Raw genomic sequence first — 22,383 nt, forward strand, 5'->3', positions numbered from 1 at the left:
CAAACCTTTTCCAACAATCTGTGTAATGAATGAAATCCTGCCCAATCAATATTTCTAATCAATCTTCAACAATTAGCGGTAATAAATTTAGGTTAGAGAAAAACGTGTTACAACTTAGCTTGTATTGTACTCACGGTCGCAATGTCGTACCAATTATAATTAATTGTAATGAACGAGTCCTTTTACTAACTTTTTATCCTATAATAATTATCAATAACTAATTTGAGTAAGAATCGGAAATGAATATATACCTTTAGGTTTAATCTGTAAGTTAATATTCAGGAAACTTATATTATAGATTATAGAGATGCTTGCGATTTGGCTGTAGGTAACTGATAAACCGAACTGATGATACCGATAATTTTATCTGACAGCTTATCAGTGTCAATCGACAGAGCAGCACAGCAGCGTATCAAGCGAGGGGTTGCACGACGTTACACCCCCCCACCCGTGAACCGTTGTCATCGGACTGCCCTTGGGATTCCGGTTCACCATTATCTACGACGTCGAGAAGAGCAAGGCTTGTAACCGCCCGTCTTATCAATCCAGATGTAGTTTTCACGACTGCTTGTCGAACACGGCCATCCTTTCCCAATAACACCTTAACGACCCTTCCCCTCGTCCATTTATTCCTAGTGTTTTCGCCTACTATTAGTACTAGATCCCCCACTACAATATCTCTCACTTCTTTAAACCACTTACATCGCTTGGTTATGACCGGTGTGTATTCCTTAATCCATCTTCTCCATAGTTCACCAGTTATAAATTGAACAAGTTTCCAGCTGTTTCTCAGCATTCCGCGGCAGTCGATCAAATTGACTGGAGGTTGTTTAACACCCGAAGAGCTACCCAATAAAAAATGATTGGGAGTCAATGACTCTTGATCGGCGGACTCCAAAGGAATGTACGTGAGGGGCCGTGTGTTGATCATCGCTTCCGCCTCCAACATGATTGTCTCCAAAGTTTCATCATCTGGTTTCCTGTTTGCAATTTGCAATCCCTCTACTGCTTTTTTTACCGATCTAACTAGCCTTTCCCAGACCCCTCCCATGTGAGGGGCACCTGGGGGATTAAATGACCAGCGAGTATTTTCATTTGTAAATATTGAGGCCATCGTACGGTTTCTCTGAGCTATTTCAGCTTTCAACTGTCGGCTCGCTCCTTGAAAATTGGTGCCATTATCTGTAAATATCTCAACACGGATTTGGTTCAGTGTATTGAACGTTGATATAGCTGTGTTTTTACCACCCGCTAAGTTTTCGATATTATTTTACTTGTTTATCGTTTGTTTTATTGTTTTTTCTTTGTGAAGAGTGCTAACGAAGGTTGCCTGTGGCGTTTTTCAATAGTAATTTTAATAATCGAACACAATCAAAGTGACTCTACGAGCTTTTAAGTGATCTTGTTCGACTGTTTTGTTTACATCTTGTACGAAGCCAGTGCCAGTGCTACACGGAAATAAATCTGCACGCTGCGTGTACCTGCTGTCAGAGTGATCCTAAGGGCATCCATATCGGCGGTCGCATACCGTACACTCTAACAAGAATCGATATTTTTCGAGTCAATATGACCAACTGTTCCGCTTGTGACCGCTGTGCTAAAACACTGAAAAAAGTAGATGATCATATTACATGTATGGGTTTTTGCGACCAAGCCTCCCATGTTCGGTGCGCTGGTTTCAACGGCCCGTTCTCGAAGATTCTCCACGAAAACCCCAACTTATTCTGGATGTGTGACGAGTGCGTAAAACTAATGAAGTTTGCGCGCTTCAAAAGTGTGGTTTCGTCTCTCGGAAATGTCATCTCTACCGTCATCGAGGGGCAAATAAATGGAATCTCGGAACTCAAAGACGAAATTGTCAGGAATAACCATCAGGTTGCAAAACTTGCCGACAAGGTCATTGCTGCAACCCCGATGCGGATACCGGACCGCGATCGTCCTTCAAAACGTCGCCGAGGTGACTCGGTGACTCCGAATAAACCGGCCACCGGAACGAGGCCCGTTGAGAACCGTGATAAGCTTGTGGTCAGTTCCCCACCCAATTTATTCTGGGTGTACTTGTCGCGTTTCTACCCCACCGTGACCACTGACGTTGTCGAAGGACTAGTTCGGGATGGCCTACAGATTCGGGATGCCATTCGAGTTGTTCCCTTAGTAAAAAAGGGTACTGACCTCCAGTCGCTAAATTTCGTGTCCTTCAAGGTTGGCATTCCCTTGAAATACAAAGCTGCGGCCTTGACCCCCGACTGTTGGCCACAAGGAATCGCTTTTAGGGAATTCGACGACGCTCGTTCGAATCCAGCGGTATGGCTTCCCCCTATTCCCACCGCTCCGCCTGCAACTCCAGCCGTTAAACCACCCGGTAACTCTGCTGTCGACACCTTATCCGTGACTCCGATGGCGCTGGACTCTCCAGCCCCTTTAGAGCCGTCGACTTCAGACGCCTAGTTGCTGAAATTCAGGCGATACCGGAATGCATCGAGTACAGCATCATGGAAGCCCCCAACCCCCCCGCCGCAGTCGAGACATTCCCGCCAACGTACATCAGTCGTTCCGGTCCTGTGTGCGGGTGCGGGAGCCAGGGCTTCCAGACACCCACCCTCGGCAAGTATATCACGCTGAACCGCTATTTCTCTGCTGATGCAGTTTACGTTTCCAGTTCTTCAACTACCGGCTTACCGATCCTCGAAGTTCAGCCAACTGATTTCCGCCGGCTCGATGCTTCTGCCAGTTTCAGTCAACCAACTTACACCGGAACACCGGGATGCACTGTTGTTGGCACCATGGACGCCCCCGACCTCCCTGCCGCAGTCGAGTCATTCCAGCCAGCGACCAGCAGCCGTCCCGGTCCTGCGTGCGGGAGCAGCGGACGGGGCGTCCAAAACCCCCTGCCAGGCAAGTTCGTAATTATTGATTCCCGCCCCACTGGTGATCCGTACTCTGCTTCCAGTCCTTCGCTTCGCAACCAGGAACCGTACAACCGCACAGAACCCCAACATATTCACTGCTACTACCAAAATGTGGGTGGAATGAACACGAGTGCTGTTGACTATCTGCTCGCCTGCTCCGACAGTCCGTACGAGATAATCGTATTGACCGAAACCTGGCTTGACAATCGTACGTGCTCTCGGCAGATATTTGGGCCTAATTATGAGGTGTTCCGTTGCGACCGCAGCATACACAATAGTCGCAAAAGCACAGGAGGTGGCGTCTCGATAGCAGTCCATCACCAGTTCAAAGCGTCTATCGTCGAAAAAGACAACTGGCTGCCTGTTGAGCAAGTGTGGGTGACGGTAAAGCTTGCAGACCGGAGGCTGTTCCTGTGTGCACTGTATCTGCCTCCTGATCGCATCCGCGATCCCGTTATTTTGAATGCTCATATGAATTCAGTTACTGCAATAGCTTCAATGGCGTCTCCAGTAGACGAGATAATAGTTATGGGCGATTTCAACCTGCCTGGGTTAAAGTGGCGCGGACGAGGCAATGGTTTCATGTACGTTGACTCTAGCTCGTCGTCTCTATCCCCACTCACTAACGAGTTACTCGACTGCTACAGCACTGCCACCATGCAACAAGTTAACAACATTGCTAACGAAAACGGTCGCTTTCTCGATTTATGCTTTGCTAGTGTGCAAGTTCAGGCTCCCGAAATAGCGATGGCTCCTTCCCCACTAGTTAAGGACGTTCCACATCATCCACCCTTGCTGGTTACTATCCGTCAACAAATACGTCTTGACGTGACTAGTGCACCACCGATCGTCTACTATGATTTCGCCCGTGCGGACTTCAGGGAAATCCAAAGAACCCTGACTAGCATCAATTGGGATGCAGTTTTGGACAAGGATGATGTCAATTCTGCCGCAATGACTTTCTCCAACATCCTGAACTACGCTATCGATCGACATGTACCAAAAAGAACCATGCCCGCTCTGAAGCAGATACCCTGGGTAAACGCTATGTTACGACGTCTGAAATCCGAGAGAAAGACCGCTCTCAAGAAATTTTCAAAATATCGAACGTTGCCACTCCGTAACCACTACTTGTCGATCAACACGCGTTACAAACGATTGAGTCGCTCCTGTTTCCGGAATTACCTGAGCAACATCGAACGTAGACTGAAAAGGAATCCCAAATCCTTTTGGAAGCACGTCAACGAACAGCGGAAGGACAACGGGCTTCCTTCGGTAATGTTCCTGGGTAGTGAAACTGCCAGTAACACAGAACAGATTTCCCAACTATTCGCGCGGAAATTCTCCAGCGTATTTACGGACGAAAGATTGACAAGAGAAGAAATTTCCGCAGCCATCCAGTGCGTCCCCGTACTTAGCAATTGCTTAACCCACCTTTCCATCGACGACGCGATGGTCATATCAGCCGCCGCGAAGCTAAAATCCTCTCGTTCTTCTGGACCGGATGGTATTCCGTCTGTTCTGCTGAAACAGTGTATCAACGCCTTGGTTGCTCCGATGAGCCACCTGTTCAGTTTATCAATCAGTACAGGTGTCTTCCCAACAATATGGAAATCGGCATACATGTTTCCTGTTCATAAAAAGGGGAATAGGAGAAATGTGAATAACTATCGCGGCATCTCTGCACTAAACTCAATATCAAAACTGTTCGAGCTTGTTGTGTATGCACCTGTATTTGCATTCTTTAAGCAATATGTCGTAGACGATCAACACGGCTTTATGCCCAAGCGGTCCACGACAACCAATCTTCTAACTCTTACGTCCGACGTGATAAAAAGTTTCGACGACCGGTCGCAGACGGACGTTATTTACACGGACCTTTCCGCTGCTTTCGACAAATTGAACCATCGAATCGCCATCGCCAAACTGAACAAACTCGGAATCGGAGGCTCGTTGCTACGATGGTTTAATTCCTACCTCTCCGATCGCCACCTAGAAGTTAGTATCGACGGGTTCACCTCCAGACCTTTCACTGCTAGTTCTGAAATACCACAAGGTAGCCATCTCGGACCTTTGGTTTTCCTCATCTACTTCAACGATGTCAACTTCCTGCTTAAATGCCCGCGACTCTTTTTTGCCGACGATCTGAAGCTGTATGCTAAAGTCGATAGTCCGTCCGACGCCGCGTTCCTGCAAGAGCAGCTGCTGATTTTTGCAAAATGGTGCACAGACAACCGCATGCTGCTAAATTCCGACAAATGTGAAATAATTACATTCTCAAGGAAATTGAACCCTCTCGTTTTCGACTACATTCTATCAGACGTGCCTCTACGCCGCGAAAACTGTGTTAAGGACTTGGGAATACTGCTTGACTCTAAGCTCGACTTCAAACAGCACATCGCATATATTGTCGATAAGGCCTGCAGGAATCTGGGATTTATCATGCGGATCGCCAAGAACTTCAACGACACCTACTGCCTCAAAGCTCTCTACTGTGCTCTTGTCCGGTCCAACCTTGAGTACTGTGCTCCTGTGTGGAGTCCGTACTACCAAAATGGAGTTGACCGAATCGAGTCAGTGCAGCGCCGATTCATACGTTTTGCACTTCGAAGATTGCCCTGGAACGACCCCTTTCAGCTGCCCTGCTATGAACAACGCTGCAGACTCATCGATCTTGACCCGTTGACCACTCGTCGCGACGTGATCAGAGCAATGACAGTCGCCGACATGCTGACCTCGAGAGTGGATTGCCCATGTCTACTTGCGAACCTCAACATATACGCCCAAAGTCGTGTTCTACGCAACGGTCCATTTCTGCGTGTACCGCATCGGCGAACCAACTATAGCACATTTAGCACAATCATCGGTCTGCAACGCCATTTCAATCGATTCACACATTGCTTCGACTTAAACGTCAGCCGCGAGGTACTGAAAACTCGTTTCCTGGCACTAGCACGTAGATTCTAGTTTAAGTGTATCAGTAGGGCCAGTAGGCCTGTTGATATTTTTTATACAAATAAACAAATAAACAGGAGCACCCCGCCGTGAAACGAACCGTCGGATAGCCATTACGCATGATTCTGTGGTAAGGCTGTGGACTACCTCTAAATGAATAGCCCGTACCGTTAAGCACGTGAATAAAGCAATCCATCGCTTAGCATTGCTTCTTCCCAAACGCACTAAAACAGGGCCAAAATAGTCAATGCCCACATAAGTAAACGGCCTGACAAATGTAGCTAGACGAGCATCTGGTAAGGGGCTTAACGGCGGTGGTCGAGGTACAGCCAATCGAATTCTGCAAAATGTGCAATTTTTTGCTATTTTTCCCAGCAAAGCTCTTAGTTTGGGAATTTCGAAGCGCTGGCGAATTTCATTGATGACGGTTTCTCGATTTGCATGGCGATATTTCCTGTGATAATAGTCTGCAATCAGATACGTGACCCAATGGTTGCGATGTAAAATAACAGGAAACTTTGCGTCAAAACTTGCCCAGCTAGCAGCATCTATACGCCCTCTCATACGTAGAATTCCATTCACATCCATATACGGCCAACGCAATGCGATGCTGCTCGATTTGGATACATTTGGATGTTTCATCTGCGGCTGCCCCTTAGATTTCTCCAATATTACGATTTCATTAGAGAAAGTTTCGGCCTGAGATTGTCGCCAAAGCGAATTTTCCGCACGAATAATCTCTTCTTGTAGAATATTTCCTCTCTCAATTGACATATTTCGATGTTTTTTCTTGATGTTGTCGATGAACCGATGAACATATGCTTGTGCACGCATCAATTTTTCCCAACGACTAAATCGGTTCACTTCAATTAGAGGCTCTGATAACGTGTGTTGGTGTATCATGAGATGTTCTTCCGTGTTAGTGGCTTTCAAGGTTGGTTGTGGCCAGTTCGCTTCGTCTAAATACAAAAACTCGGGTCCGTTGAACCACCGATTGTTTATTGTCACGTTCGGGCCCTTTCCCCATCGGGTGGCATCGTCTGCCACATTGTCTTTAGTAGATATCCATCTCCATTCGTCCGCACTAGTTGTAGCAAGAATTTCTCCTACGCGAACGGCAACGTAGCTGTTAAATTTTCGTTGCTTTGATTTTATCCACGCCACCACCGTGCTGGAATCAGTCCACAAAAAGCGTTTAATCGTAGTTAAGGTGTGCACAGAACATATACTGTTCAACAAACGTGTACCAAGAACAGCCGCTAATAGTTCTAATTTTGGTATAGTTATTGCTTTTAATGGAGCTACCTTTGTTTTAGCGGTCACCAGTGCCACATGGGGACCGTGTTTGCCTACAATCCGAAAGTAGCCTACCGCGGAATAAGCACTGGAGCTGGCGTCGACAAAGATATGAACTTGTAAAGTGTGTAAATCATCGATATTAGTGGCTGGGAAAAGACAACGTGGTATTTTCAGACATTCTAAGGTTGAAATTATCGTAATCCATTGACGCCATTGTTCGAAAAGGGCAAGATTGATTTTGTCGTCCCATTCAGCCCCTGACGACCAGATATTTTGCATTAGTATTCTACCATGAATAATGACGTTTGCGATCAACCCCAACGGATCAAAAAGACTCATCACGACTTTAAGCACTTCCCGTTTGGTAGGTACGTGGGAGGCCAATAGAATTTGCCGTAGTTCAGCGTGTGTTGATATCGAAAAGGTGAAACAATCGTCCTCAGTCAGCCATTTCATGCCCAATACAGATTCAGTACCACTAGTCGTTTCTAGATTCAGTTCTTTACATTCGCGGAAAACCGCTTCGTCGATACCTTCCAAAACCGCATGTGAATTTGATAAAAAATTCCGGATCTCAAAGCCTCCATCCTTGTGGATCATTTTCACCTGGCATCCTATCTGAATTGCCTCATTCACCGTTTTGAAACTATCGAGATAATCATCGACGTAATGGTTTTCAATTATCGCTTTCACCGCTTGGGGGTAGCGGTCGAGGAATTCTTCGGCATTTACATTTTTTACGTGTTGTGCGGAGCACGGAGAACAGGTAGATCCAAATGTGGCAACCTGCATTATATAAATCTGTGGTTCCTCGTTTGGAAAGTTTCGCCATAAAAAACGCTGCGAGTTTTGATCAGTTTCGATTATTTTGACACGATGAAACATTTCTTTTATATCGCCCGTTAAGGCCACCGGAAACTGTCTAAAACGCGACAGAATGGCTGGCAATGAGGTCACCATATCTGGTCCTTTAAGCAGGACTGAGTTTAATGAGATCCCGTTTACTTTTGCGGCTGCATCCCATATAAGCCGCAATTTTGCTGGCTTTTTTGGATTCGTAACAATGCCTAAGGGTAGATACCATATTCGCCAATCTGCCGGGTTTCCCGAGAACGTGGGCAAATCTTTGCCCATCACCTGCCGAGCAGCTAGCTGTCGATTCGTGGGACCACTGTTAGGCACGAACGGCGGTGTTGGTGATAACTTAAAGGAAGCATTTCGACTATCGTGTCTAACAGTGGTCCCACGAATCGACAGCTAGCTGCTCGGCAGGTTGTTAAAAAATTAAAAATGTATTCATTGCATTCTTCTTGTCAATCTGAACACAGTAAATATATTGTCATGAACAGAATCTCTGTTTCGAAGGAAAAAAAACGACTCATTTTACCTTAATGGGCATCGATTTAGAATTTTTTATCATCATCATTAACGCCATAAAAATCCACCACTCTATCAAAATCATCATATATCATGCAAATCATCAACAGTTTCAAAATCATCGTCATCCATATTATCAAAGTCGTCAAAGTCATCAACATCATCGATATCAAAATCATCAACTCATCAAAATTCTCATCACCTTCAATTGATCAATACCATCCACAGTATCAAAATCTTAAACACTATGAACATCATCACCATCCAAATTATCGTCATCAATATCTTCAACTGCATCAAAATCATCAGAATGATCAACACTATCAAAATAATCAATATCATCAACACCATCCACATCATCAAAATCCTCAACACAACACCATCAATAAATATCATGAACATCGCCAACATTATCCAAGACATCAACATCATCGATATCATCAACGTTATCAAAATGATCACAACATCAAGGTGATCAGCATCAACCAATTTATTAAAACCGTCAACATTATCAAAATAGTCATTACCATACATCATCAATATAATCGAATCCTATCAAAAATAATCAAAATCGTCAACAGCAAAATCATCGATATCATCAACACCATCAACATGATTAATGCTATCCACATCATCAAGATCAATAACATCAACAATATAAAAATCTTGAACACATCAAAATTTTCAGCATTTGCTGGTGCTCATCATTTCATCATGAGCAACAACAAATTCAAAATATCAATGAATCAATATCATCCACATAATCAAAAACATCGTTTTTATAATCATCAACACCTGAAAATCATTATCCAAATCATCATTAATATCCTCCACACCACCAAAATGATCAACATTAGATTAGCATCACCATCAACATGATTAATGTCACGCACATCATCAAAATTACTAGCATTATCGATATCAAAATCATCAACACATCAAAGTCGTTAACATTATCAAAATCATCTATATCATCATCATCAATATTATCACAATCCTATTCAAAACAATCAAAATCATCTATGCCATCCACATCAACAAAATCGTCAAAATTATACACCTCAAACCTCATATCTTCAAAACGTTCAAAATCATCAGCGGCAGCATCATCCAACATCACTAACCCTATTAGCTTCTTCAACACCATTAAAATCATCATCATCAATATTCTCAACTCCACCAAAATCATCAAAATGACCAACATCAGTTATCAAAATCGTCAACCTTATCAAAGTCATCGGTATCATCGTAATCAATCCTTCCCAAATACTCGAATCGCAACACTGATATACAGAAACCAAAGCTTGGCATACTCTGTAAATAACTAATAGATATTTACCTAATGTCTGCACAATCAAATGGTTGTGACAAATAGCCTTCGCAGAGGCATATAATCGCGTTACTAGGTGTCCCTCTCAGGAGACCTTTCGCACACAAACGCATTTTCAAAACCTTCCCAGAGGCGCTCAAACAACGCATACTAGCTTATTTCAACAACGGATTCTGCCTTCCCGCAATTGTTCAAATCATGGCTGCAAGCAGTTGGAAATGCTAAAGATGTAGCCCTCACAGGGGCAGTTTACAAAATTAGTCGCGCACAAGCATCTTTTTTGATATCGCCTATTATATTATATTGGCATATTGGCAATTAAAACCGTCAAAATGATCATCTTCAAAATCGTCAACATCATTAAAATTATCAACGTCAACCGCATACAAGCGCATTTTCATAGCTTTCCCAGAGGCGTTCAAACGGCGCACACAAGCGCATTATTCGTAACCCCCTCAGAGGCATTCAAGCAGCGCACACAAGCGCATTTTCATAGCCTTCCCAGAGGCGTTCAAACAGCGCACACAAGCGCATTATTCGTAGCCCTCTCGGAGGCATTCAAGCAGCGCACACAAGCGTATTTACATAGCCTTCCCAGAGGCGTTCAAAAAGCGCACACAAGCGCGTTACTCGTAGCCCTCTCAGAGGCATTCAAACCGCGCACACAAGCGCATTTTCATAACCTTCTAGAGACAGTCTAAAAAGTCACCAGATACGCACAAGCATCCGTTCATTTTTCAATACCACATGCTATATCGCAGCTCAGTAACGATTTAGCACACAATATTTTGCCGAGAAAACTATACTCACACTTTGAGAGCGTTACTTGCGCCAATGTAGTGTCTGGTCGTTTTTCTACGCTAAATTTCCGAAACACGCACAACGCACCAAAAGACGTCCGTCCAAATCTACGTTCGTCCAAAAACTGACGCGCTCGTTTCGGGAACGATATTAATACTCTCATACAGGGATGCCACATATAATTCTGTGTTTTTTGTTGGAAAAATCTGACAATCTGTACGGCGAGGAAAAATATCTGTGCAAAAATCTGTCCAATGCAAAACAATGAGAGTGAAAGAGATAGAGAGTCATTTTGCTAACTATTTCCGTCTCTTTCACTCTCATGTAAAAGCTCAGAAATCTGTTAAATCTGTGTAATTTGGCGAAAATCTGTATTCTATGCATACAGATTCTGTACAGGCGATTTCTTTCAAATATCTGTTAAGCACAGAATAATCTGTGCATGTGGCAACCCTGCTCTCATATCCGTGCGTCTCGTCTCAGATGATCTTCGATCTCTTTCTTTGTCGTACTTTTCGTCTCACGAAGCCAGTGAGAGATTCGAATTACACAATGTATGTTCGTTCTCTCATTCTTTCGAACTTTCGGAATGCCGTATGCATGTATGCATTTCAGTTGCACTGAAACAAATGATTCAATCGATCCAGATTCATTAACTCGCTAATTCATTTAGCCTGACATGTTCCCTACAGTGTTCATAGCAGATTTTTTGATATTTTTTTTTTGAGTGGTTTTAACCCAAAGGGTAGATTTTTTTGATATTTTGATATTAATACCATGCGTTCAAAAGTTAGCATCTTTGAAAAACAAGAGTTCAGAAAGATTATTATTATACTTCGCTTTTGAAGAAAAAGGATATCTACAACAAAATGATTAATCTCAAAATTTTACTATTAGTTTGCTTGGCTTCAATTTTGCAACATATCTGAATTAGAATAATAACTGAATAGAGCATTAGATATGAAAAAGAGAAATTGAACTTTTTCTTAGCTGGCGCTCCTTCAGATAATTATTTTTGCATGAAAATCAAGCTTCTTTTGAATGCACTTTCATGAAAAGATAGTCATTAACTTGATCACATCGTTTTAACAATGTTAGAGGGTTAGGAAAACAAGATGAGGTCGAAAAATAGTGCAAAAACTGCGCCATAAACATGCTTTATAATGAGAAATATGATCGTTATGATTTCCAGTGCTTGTCATTTTGGATTTATTTATTAAAATATGATACATGACATAAGACATCTGTCCTTTAAAATGTCACTAACGAAAATAAATCTTACAAAGTTACTACCGTGCAACGTTTACTTCCTATTTTTCATATAACATTTCTAAGCTCTAGTATCTATGGATTGAAAAGAGCATCTATTAATGCGCAAAATTTGTATGAAATTTGTATAAATTTATTTGGAAAAATCAACTCACTAGTATTTTGATCCTATACACCACTATATGTACAGTGGACCCCCGTTCGTTTGAACGATTGCTCATGCAAACTAACGGGGTTAGTTTTTAATTTGAACAACTGGCAACCCTAAATATGTTGACACTTGCATGAATTGGCCGCCCTGCTCTTTGTTATTGTTTTGGTGGTTTGATTTAGTTCGCACTTGCAAGTAGTGAATATTTCATTCTTCGATCGGATTTCGGTCATAATCGTTGGGAAAACGGAATGTGAAACAAAACAAACACGCTAGGTTAGTACAAACAAACCGTGCTTATGTGCATTGTCTGCATAAGGAAATGATGTCGTGTTGAGAATGACATTTGAACCATTTTTAATTTGCACGTCGTGCAAACCAAAGAGGTTCAAATTAAAAAGTGTTCAGATTAAAAACGGTCAAACGAACGGGGGTCCACGGTACTTATATACTTAAATTAACTGCTTTTCTCCGCTTATTGCTTTTCTTGTACAATTGTGAGTAACAGCAAGTGAAGAAAATAACAATTGAAATCTAAAAAAGAAAAGAAAAAACTTTTCGATTGAATCCCACTATTTAATATTTATTTGCGACAGATACGTAGTTCGCCTACGACGTGCAGGCTTCATCAGTGTCTTATTTCAAAGCGTATACGTATCTGTCGCGAATAAATATTAAATAGTGGAATTTACTGCCCATGGATGCATAGTCGACGTAACGACCAGCACCATGATTGTTGAGAAAACGCATTTTTATCGTGAAAAATGTTTAAAGCTTTGCTATAAACTTTTTCAAACAAATAATCTGTCTATTTAGTAGAGTTTATTAATCAAAACAGGACTGATGGGGTTTTATGATTCATTCCTCATTTATTGTGTTTAAAAAATGCGAACGCCAGTTTATGTGAATAAACAGACTGTTTTTTGAACGATTATTCCCATAACTTGGCGTAAAGCTACAAAAACAAATAGGTTACTATGCTGATTGATTATGCAGGAAATTACGTCAACCATTAGAATTACGTGAAACCAATAGCAGAGTAACTCAATTTTCCTAAGTTTCTCGAATATTCATTTCGAACAAACATTTTGGTTTTACGTCAACTATGCATCCATGAGCAGTTTAATCGGTAAAAGTTTTTTTCTTTTCTTTTATTTCAGAGTTCGTTCCACTAAGAGGCTTCAAAAACTTCAGACTATTGACATGTTTCTCACTTTTCTTGAATTTCATTGCAAATTGTCATCGCATACACATACATACATACATACATACATACATACAACCATACATACATACATACAACAATACATACATACATACAACAATACATACATACATACAACAATACATACATACATACAACCATACATACATACATACAACCATACATACATACATACATACATACATACATACATACATACATACATACATACATACATACATACATACATACATACATACATACATACATACATACATACATACATACATACATACATACATACATACATACATACATACATACATACATCGCACACATTGAATACAATCAACATTTCATTGATGTTTTGATTTCACACGTTTTAATGGTTTAATATACGGTGCTTAAGTGTTACTCGGTTTCGTTTGATAGATCTCAGCAGTAATTTTCAAATAATAATAAAATGAGTGATGTTTTTCATTGAATTAATTCTTAAATGTTACAAAAATAGGTTTTAAATACTATTTTTTCACATTTCTTTATGTAACTTTCAAACTACAAGTCCAATCGTCATGAAATTTGGAAGTTAAGAGTTTGTAAGGCTCCTCTTTTATATGCAACCAATTTTGTTCAAATCGGTTAACCTTCCGTTACTCGCGCCAACTTTTGTAACACGGATACTCGCGCGTTGTATTTTGTACAACACTTTTGATCTCGGAATATCTTGGAATCCTGGCTATATTGAAAGTTACTGTCTTCAGCAAAGTTAATCAGTAGGTTAAGACCTTTCGTTTGGGGGATAGAATTTTATAAGTTTGTTACCAGGCGGCGCGAAAACCCGCTGTAAATTGTACATCTTACAATTGCGGCCTTATACAAGTTGTTGCATTCGGAAAGATCCTTTTATCGTTCCTAAATGATGTAGCATGCTATTGATTAATTTTTTTTCTAGCAGTTATCATGTTTTCTTAGATATTTTTCACATAAAACATCTCATCACATAAAGTATCATAACATTTCTGCTGTTGGCAGAAAGTAGAGCATCTGTGGTTAGGAAGTAGGGCTGATATGGTGTTTTGATTTACTTGGGCAGGATGTTTAGAAAGCTTTTTGCACAATGATGATATATAGTGTGAAAATTGGATACTTCCGTTCATCAGCCTAGCATTTTTGGTCCACTAAAACATTTTTTGAAAACAGGATCATACAAATAAACAGATTCCGTAGATAGAACACATTCAGAAGACTAGCCCATACATTAGCGCCGTGAAGTCACGAAATTATGAACTTTTGCACACCTGCGGAATGACCATCAACTGCTGAATAACTTTGCTGCATATAGAAACCATTTTCCCTTATGAAGAAATAAGAGAAAATTCCAGTAGGGACCAAGTGCGGTACCCCTCACACGCCGCTTGTATCATTTCTGCGATTTCGGTTTACGCTCATCAATTTTGCTGAACAGTTTAAAGCCTTAATGTATTGAGTAATTATGTTATTTTGTCCATAATAAGTTTATTGAAGAATACATATTGGTTTGACATCGATCTGTTAATTTAAAACAAAATGGCATCCAAAAATCTACTAGTGTTTGTTATGTATGCAATCCAACCGTCATAATTTTTCCAGTGTAAACTGTCAGTTCTTTGTAGAAATAAAAACCGCGTTCGCGCTTACAAATGTTCCTCCATAAAAATCATATTTATTCAAAGAATTATTCGAATTCCGTTATGTCTGCGCATATATCGAACCGCGTATAAGATCCCTATAAAAATCTACCCACATACACGACAGTGTTGTACAAAATACAACAGCGCAAGTAACGGAAGGTTAAGGGATCTATGAGATAATGAAGTCCCATATTTTTCGTATTTTTATACATAACTTTTGAACTAGAAGTCCGATCAGTATGAAATTCAATAGCGACCAATGGGACACCTAGACCTTTCATTTGACACTAAGAACATTAAAATCGGTCCAGCCATCTCCGAGAAAAGTGAGTGAGATTAAAAGCGTCACATACACACACACATACACAAACACATACACACACACACACACATACACAAACACACACACACACACACACACATACACAAACACACACACACACACACACACACACACACACACACACACACACACACACACACACACACACACACACACACACACACACACACACACACACAGACAGACACACACACACACACACACACACACACACACACACACACACACACACACACACACACACACACACACACACACACACACACACACACACACACACACACACACACACACACACACACACACACACACACACACACACACACACACACACACACACACACACACACACACACACACACACACACACACACACACACACACACACACACACACACACACACACACACACACACACACACACACACACACACACACACACACACACACACACACACACACACACACACACACACACACACACACACACACACACAGACACACACACACTTATAGTTACTGCTGAGATCTATCAAACGAAACCGAGTTATTTAAAATTGAACGGTTCATTCAAAAGTTATTAAAACTTTAACACTTAAATGTCAAAATGTGTGAAATCATAACATATCAATCAAATGTTGATTGTATTCAATGTGTGTGTTTATGTATGTATGTATGTATGTATGTATGTATGTATGTATGTATGTATGTATGTGTGTATGTATGTTTGTAAGTGTGTATGTATGTGATGACAATTTGCAATTTTTAAATTTGCATTGAAATTCAAGGAAAGTGAGAAACACGTCAATTGTCTAAAGTTTTTGAAGCCTTTTAGTGGAATACAAACTCTGAAATTAAAGAAAAGAAAAAACTTTTACCGACTAAATTCCACTATTTAATATTTATTCGCGACAGATACATATACGCTTTGAAATAGGACACTGATGAAGCACGACCTGCAGGCGAACTACGTATCTGTTGCAAATAAATATTAAATAGTGGGATTCAATTTTTTCTTTTCTTTGATTTCAGATTACAATTGTCATTTTTTTCACTTGCTGCTACTCATACTCACAATTGTACAGCAAAAGCAAAAAGCGAAAAAAGCAGTTAATTTAAGCATATAGGTATAGTGGTGTATAGGATTAAAAATACTAGTGAGTTGATTTTTCCAAATAAACGTATATAAATTTCAAACAACTTTTGCGCATCAATAGATGATCTTTCCAATCAATAGATACTAGAGCTTAGAAATTTTATATGAAAAATAAAAGGAAAACATTGTACGGTACTAATTTTGTACGATTTCTTTTCGGTAGTGACATTTTAAAAGACAGAAATCTTATGTCATATACCATATTTTAATAAATAGATCGAATTGACAAGCACTGGAAATCATATCGATCATATTTTCCATTCTCAAGCATGTTTATGGTGCAGCTTTCGCACTATTCGACCTCATCTTGTTTTCCTAATCCTCTAACGGGAAACATTGTAAAAACGATGCGATCAAGCTAATGACTATCTTTTCATGAAAGTACATTCAAAAGAAGCTTAAGTTTTGATTTTCATGCAAAAATAATTATCTGAAGGAGTGCCAGCTAAGCAATAGTTCCATTTCTCTTTTTCATATCTAATGCTCTATTCAGTTATTTTTTCTAATTCAGATAAATTGCAAAATTGAAGCCAAGCAATCAATCATTTTGTTGTAGGTATCCTTTTTCTTCAAAAACGAAATATAATAATAATTTTTCTGAACTCTTGTTTTTCAAAGATGCTAACTTTTGAACGCATGGTATTAATATCAAAATATCTGCTATGAACACATATTTCATATTGTCAATTCAAAACAAGTTTCATATGTGGCTCTGAAGCCCGAAAGTTAAGGCCGTCTGTAGACCCGTTACAGGGTTAATTTCTAATTTTCTATATGTATTCATTTAAGTCTGCAAAATTATCTTTTGTGTTTACATTATGTTTCTATAAATCGCGTAAATATTATAAAACTAAATAAGGTGTTCATCAACATACGTGACGCTTACAAGTATTTCTGCACCCAAGGAAAGAAAATATAATTATTGTACGCAATAGGTTGTGAATTTTAATGGCAAGTAAAGTTTTTGAGGAATACGCAACGGATATTTAAAAATATAGTGAAGTTAATTATAAATGTTCCTGAGAAATTAAATGATGATTATTGTGGCAGTAGAAAGGCTAGATCACGCCGCTAGGTGGATTAATTCGGGGTTTTTAAGGAAAATATCTATGCAAAGTTTCAGCTAAATCAAAAATGACAAATTAAAATCGTTTTGCGAAACTCTCTGGAATCGCTCAGTAGTAAGGCAACTAGCAGAAGATAGGAAAGACCGAGAAGTAGTATGAAATTAGTCTTTGTCCCTCAACAACAGTCGGTTCCGTTGCGTTAGTTATTGCTCGGTCGCTAAATCTTGAGAACCTGTACCTTCGCTGGGAAAACTGTTAATCAGCCCAGGAAATTGGGCGATTAGAACAATAGGATGATTTATCTATTTTGGACAGGCGTAACGTGTACTCTATTTAGGACATTTCCATTTGATTTGGCCGTAAATATTCAAAATAAAGTGCACGTAACACCTGTCCAAAATAGATAAATCACCCTAACGTTACATACATGGATTCGTAAAGACGTTAGAATAAAACTATATTCACTCAGTTTAGTAACTGGTATGATTTATTTCGCATGTTATTGAATCATTTTGCATACCGAAATCATCATTTAAGTAATCAAGTAAACTATTTGGCTGAAGTTCATATAACAGTTTTTCCTGACTTCCATCAAGTAATCCTCGATCACAATTCTGATTTGTTATTGATAGATCAATGTTTGAGAGTAAGCTATCAAAATCCATTGGACTGACATGGCCGACTTGTACATTGTTGTTGCCGTTAAAACTAACAGACATTTCATGCCTATTACGTTTTTCTGTATCATCAAAGCTAAACCTGACAAGATTTTGTTTTTCTTGTGACATATTTAGGCGATTTCCAATAACCTGGTCATTTTCATGCAAGCTATCGGTTTGAATTTGTTTTCTTTTATTACTATCATAATGAGAGTTGCAAGAAAGCCAACCCAATCGTTTGGCATTCGACGACGTACTAGGCAACAATGGAAATCGTATTATTTGATTTTGGGGCGAGTCAAGCAAACAATTCGTTGAATCCGGACAGTTGGTACTATAGTTTTTGTTGACATCATGCACAGCATCGGTTATTTTAGATTTTTGTGAGTCTTGCATGTCCATCCCATTACGATGATGAGAATAGATTTCACTGTTTACAAAATGGAGACCATCAAAATTGCTGAAAATATCTTTATCTGTCCCACTTTCATGTAAAGAATTATTGCTATCAGTACCAATATTAGTCTCGAAGCGAATTTTCCTCGAATTATCATTATTGAGAACCGACTGCTTAATTGGTATATTTGAAAACTGCGTTACCTCTGGATGAGGAATTACAAGTCCATTATCGCAGGTATCATCAATGTGCATATGGAAATCTAATAAATTTACATCATTGTAATCATTCAAAACCAAGGGACTATGCAAATTGCAATCGTCTAATGACTTACTGTTGACGGAACTAGTCATATCACTGATCGGAATTGAAATAACATCAGCAGGCTTAAAGCCTTGCTTATTTTTATCGATTGAATTTGGAATACCTGGCTGAACTTGCCCCAACAATTTATCGAGAGTCTCGTTATTAGACGCAAACTCCTCCATTTTTTCCGACGAATTACTGCCGCATGAAATAATACTGTCATTAACAGCATGGGCTCTCCATTGTTTTTGATGTGTTTCATTAGTATCTATTTCGCTGTGCTGATGGTCTATAACATTTAAAAGTATTTCGTTATTAGTAAATTCTTGATCGATTTTAGGACGCATGTCATTAGTTGCAGAATTAGGATCAATATGTACTGTAATCTTAATATCCATATCGGATAGAATGTTTCCTGTATGCATTGGTGTTATATTATCTCCATCATTTCTATAGTCGTTCGATATAACTGTTTCTGTTTTGGGCTCCATAAGTACATCAGCACTATGGTTTAGCAGCTTAGTCGTACAGTCCTGGTGAGAATGCATTTGTATTAGCTTTATCTGTTCCAACTCTTCTTGACTCTTTTTCAATTGTTTTTGAAGTTCTGCAATTCGTTTTTGTTGTTCTTTTAAAAGATTTTCTTCAACCGCTTCATTATTTTTCTGTATAGGCGAGCTTCCAGCGGCTAGCACCTCTACGTCATTTTTTCCTTCGAAATCACGATTTATTTCCATTAGATGCAAATAAGGTTTCAATCGATCAACAAGGGTCGATTTTGATCCGGATACTGGTAAATTATACTTTTTACAGTAACGTTTCAATTGAAAAACTTTCAGTTTATTCAGAACTTCAGTTATCGGATCTGGAGGCATTTTTAAGGATGAGGTCGGTTCATTTCCTTGAATGGATGAGCTTGTATCCTTCTCCTTGGCCAGAGCAGAAAATGACATTTTAGAACTCGCTGGTAACACCGGCGGATGTTTGCAAATCTCTTCTAAATATTCTAGCAAATATTGCTGCTTCATTATAAGCTGATAGTTTGTCTCCCCATTTTCATGTGGCATGGATGAATGCTTGTGTGCATTCGGGGGTCCTTTATATTCGTGAAATTTGATTGAGCGAGCCTTAGATATAGCTTTATGTTTATTTTTTTTCTTACTCTTTTCTTTTATATCAGCTTTCAATGAACCGCAGTTGTTTTTTCTAGAGCCTTCGATAGTATTTTCTATTCTGGCACATATTTCAGACCCTACCAGCGTGTTACAACTATTCGATTTTCCTGATTCACCATTCAAAGGGTCCAGCTCAAACGATGACGTAGCTATTAGAGTATCCACAGCTATTGTTCCTTGCGGCTGTGCTAAGAATACTACATTAATAGGCCCAATTTTATGCAAATTCTGGGTTTCACCTTCGGAACTCAAAGAATCTTCTTCAATGCAAACCATGCTTTCCGGGCTTAATAACGATGCAGCTTCATCAGTAGACGTGTAGTTTACAAGGCCCTCTTTTACTATTCGTTCTATTGGCTCTTCTGCATGCAGTATATTTTTTTCAATTAGTTCCAATGGCCCTGGTCGATGGGATATCTTAGAATTCAGATGATCTACTAACAAAGCTTTTTCTAACATTCTTTTTTTTTCCGCCAGACTGGGGTCAATATTGCCTTCCTGATGTTCCAAAATATGTCGCCTTTCGAGCTCTATTCTATCCGGTCTTTGTTTTATTTTAGCTTTGAGCAAATCGCCAGTTTTGGCCCTTTCAAGTTGCCGCTGTTGCTCATAAATTGCTGGAGATGTTTTCAGAGCTACAATAAATGACATGCGTTAAATATAAAAATAAAATTTGTTATTAGTATTAGCGCTTACAAGGCATTATTCCTTGTTCTACCAGTTGGTTTACCGTTCTTCTGACAAGGAGTTTTACTTTTAAAGCTGAAAGATAAAAGTGACATTTAGCAAATTATATAACTTAATCTATCGTAAACTTGTATTTTAGATTTTTGATATAATTTTCATATAGATCTTTGGGCTGGCAGCACCCTCTCAAAATTCAACGTAATTTTATTTGTGTGAAAAGTTAATGTGAATAAGCAACTTAGTATATCGACGAATTTCAAACCAACTCGTCAATGGGGTTGGCAGCACCCTCTCAGATTTCAATGAAACTTTTTGGTGTGTAAAGAGTTCATGTAAATAAGCAACTTTGCATACTTAGTTTTTCGAAAATTGATCTAGGCTAACTTTTGAAAAGGGTTTAATTTTTTTTTTATTATCTATACCTATAAAAAAGGATTTCTGTCTGTCTGTCTGTCCGTATGTTCCTTATAGAATCGAAAACTACTGCACCAATCGGCGTGAAAATTTGCATGTATAGGTTTTTGGGGCAGGAAAGGTTTTAGTGATGGTTAGGGACCCCTCCCTCCACTAAGAGGGGGGGCTCCCATACAAATGAAGCACAAATTTCTGCATAACTCGAGAACTAATCAAGCAAATAGAACAAAATTTGGCATGTGGGTGTTTTCGGTGACAAGAATTTATTCTATAGTAAATTGAGACCCCTCCCCTCTTTATAAGGGGAATTGCCCTCTTTATAAAGGGAATGCTAAATAGGCAGTCTCTTAAAAAAAGGGGAATTATAACTCCTCTCCCCTTTAAGAGGGGGGGGGGCTCCATACAAATTTCCTCATAACTCGAGAAGCGGTCAAGCAAATGGAACCAAATTTGGCATGTGAAAGTTTTCGAGGACAAGAAAATTTTCTTTGGTGAATTAGGACCCCTCCTCAGATGAAGAGGGGGGGCTTCTGTAAAAATGAAATACAAATTACCTCATAACTCGAGAACTAATCAAGCAAATGGAACCGAATTTGGCATGTGTGTGTTTTTGGAGACAAAATTTTTTTCTATGATGAATTGGGACCCCTCCCCACTTTAGGAGGGGGGCTCCTGTACAAACGAAATACAAATGTCCTCATAACTCGAGAACTAATCAAGCAAATGGAACCAAATTTGGCATGTAGGTGTTTTTGGAGGCAAGAATTTTTGTTATGATGAGTTAGAACCTCTCCCCACTTTAGGAGGGGGGGCTCCTATACAAATAAAATACAAATTTCCTCATAACTCGGGAACTAATCAAGCAAATAGAACCAAATTTGGTATGTGGGTGTTTTTGGAGGCAAAAATATTTTCTATGATGAATTAGAACCTCTTCACATTTTAGGAGGGGGGCGTCCATACAAATGAAATACAAATTTCCTCATAACTCCAGAACTAATCAAGCAAATGGAACCAAATTTAGCATGTGGGTGTTTGTGCAGGCAATTTTTTTTCTATGGTGAATTGAGACCCCTCCCCTCTTTTTGAGGGGAATTATGTCCCGTCCCCCCTTCAATAGTGGGGGGGCTCCTATACAAATGAAATACAAATATCCTTATAACTAGAGAACTAATCAAGCAAATGAAACCAAATTTGGCATTGGGGGGGTTTGA

The 22,383-nt window shown here is 39.6% G+C and overlaps 4 protein-coding genes across 4 annotated transcripts in view; 2 read left to right on the forward strand and 2 right to left on the reverse strand.

Annotated features, from left to right (window-relative positions):
* Positions 1-1,566: 1,566 nt before the first annotated feature.
* Positions 1,567-2,448, forward strand: LOC128739995 (uncharacterized). The gene has a single exon (XM_053835505.1). The coding sequence runs from the start codon at positions 1,567-1,569 to the stop codon at positions 2,446-2,448; it is 882 nt and encodes a 293-aa protein (XP_053691480.1).
* Positions 2,449-2,492: 44 nt separating this feature from the next.
* LOC128739997 (uncharacterized) lies at positions 2,493-6,021 on the forward strand. The gene is made up of 2 exons (XM_053835506.1): positions 2,493-4,494; positions 5,942-6,021. Exons 1-2 carry the CDS (start codon positions 2,493-2,495, stop codon positions 6,019-6,021), a joined length of 2,082 nt encoding a protein of 693 aa, XP_053691481.1.
* A 226-nt stretch (positions 6,022-6,247) lies between these two features.
* On the reverse strand, positions 6,248-7,955 carry LOC128739998 (uncharacterized). The gene is made up of 2 exons (XM_053835507.1): positions 6,399-7,955; positions 6,248-6,331 (listed from the first exon to the last, which is right to left on the reverse strand). The coding sequence occupies exons 1-2, from the start codon at positions 7,953-7,955 to the stop codon at positions 6,248-6,250; spliced, it is 1,641 nt and encodes a 546-aa protein (XP_053691482.1).
* A 10,046-nt stretch (positions 7,956-18,001) lies between these two features.
* LOC128739999 (myocardin-related transcription factor B) overlaps positions 18,002-22,383 on the reverse strand; it is a 121,493-nt gene continuing 117,111 nt past the window's right edge. Inside the window, exons 3-4 of the mRNA XM_053835508.1 lie at positions 20,765-20,830; positions 18,002-20,703 (exon numbers count right to left, since the gene is read on the reverse strand). Of these exons, the coding sequence (XP_053691483.1) occupies positions 18,002-20,703; positions 20,765-20,830 (2,768 nt within the window). The remainder of the gene's footprint in view (positions 20,704-20,764; positions 20,831-22,383) is intronic.

This window comes from Sabethes cyaneus, chromosome 3 (assembly GCF_943734655.1).
Source record: "Sabethes cyaneus chromosome 3, idSabCyanKW18_F2, whole genome shotgun sequence".
Taxonomy (NCBI): Eukaryota; Metazoa; Arthropoda; class Insecta; order Diptera; family Culicidae; genus Sabethes; species Sabethes cyaneus.

Excerpts from the sequence above, each read along its gene's own strand:
- LOC128739997 (XM_053835506.1), top strand. The coding sequence starts at position 2,493 with ATGGAAGCCCCCAACCCCCCCGCCGCAGTCGAGACATTCCCGCCAACG. Across the intron at positions 4,495-5,941 it reads CCTGTTCAGTTTATCAATCA|GAGCACCCCGCCGTGAAACG; the intron begins GTACAGGTGTCT and ends ACAAATAAACAG.
- LOC128739995 (XM_053835505.1), top strand. The coding sequence starts at position 1,567 with ATGACCAACTGTTCCGCTTGTGACCGCTGTGCTAAAACACTGAAAAAA.
- LOC128739998 (XM_053835507.1), bottom strand. The coding sequence starts at position 7,955 with ATGCAGGTTGCCACATTTGGATCTACCTGTTCTCCGTGCTCCGCACAA. Across the intron at positions 6,332-6,398 it reads GTATAGATGCTGCTAGCTGG|ACTATTATCACAGGAAATAT; the intron begins GCAAGTTTTGAC and ends ATCTGATTGCAG.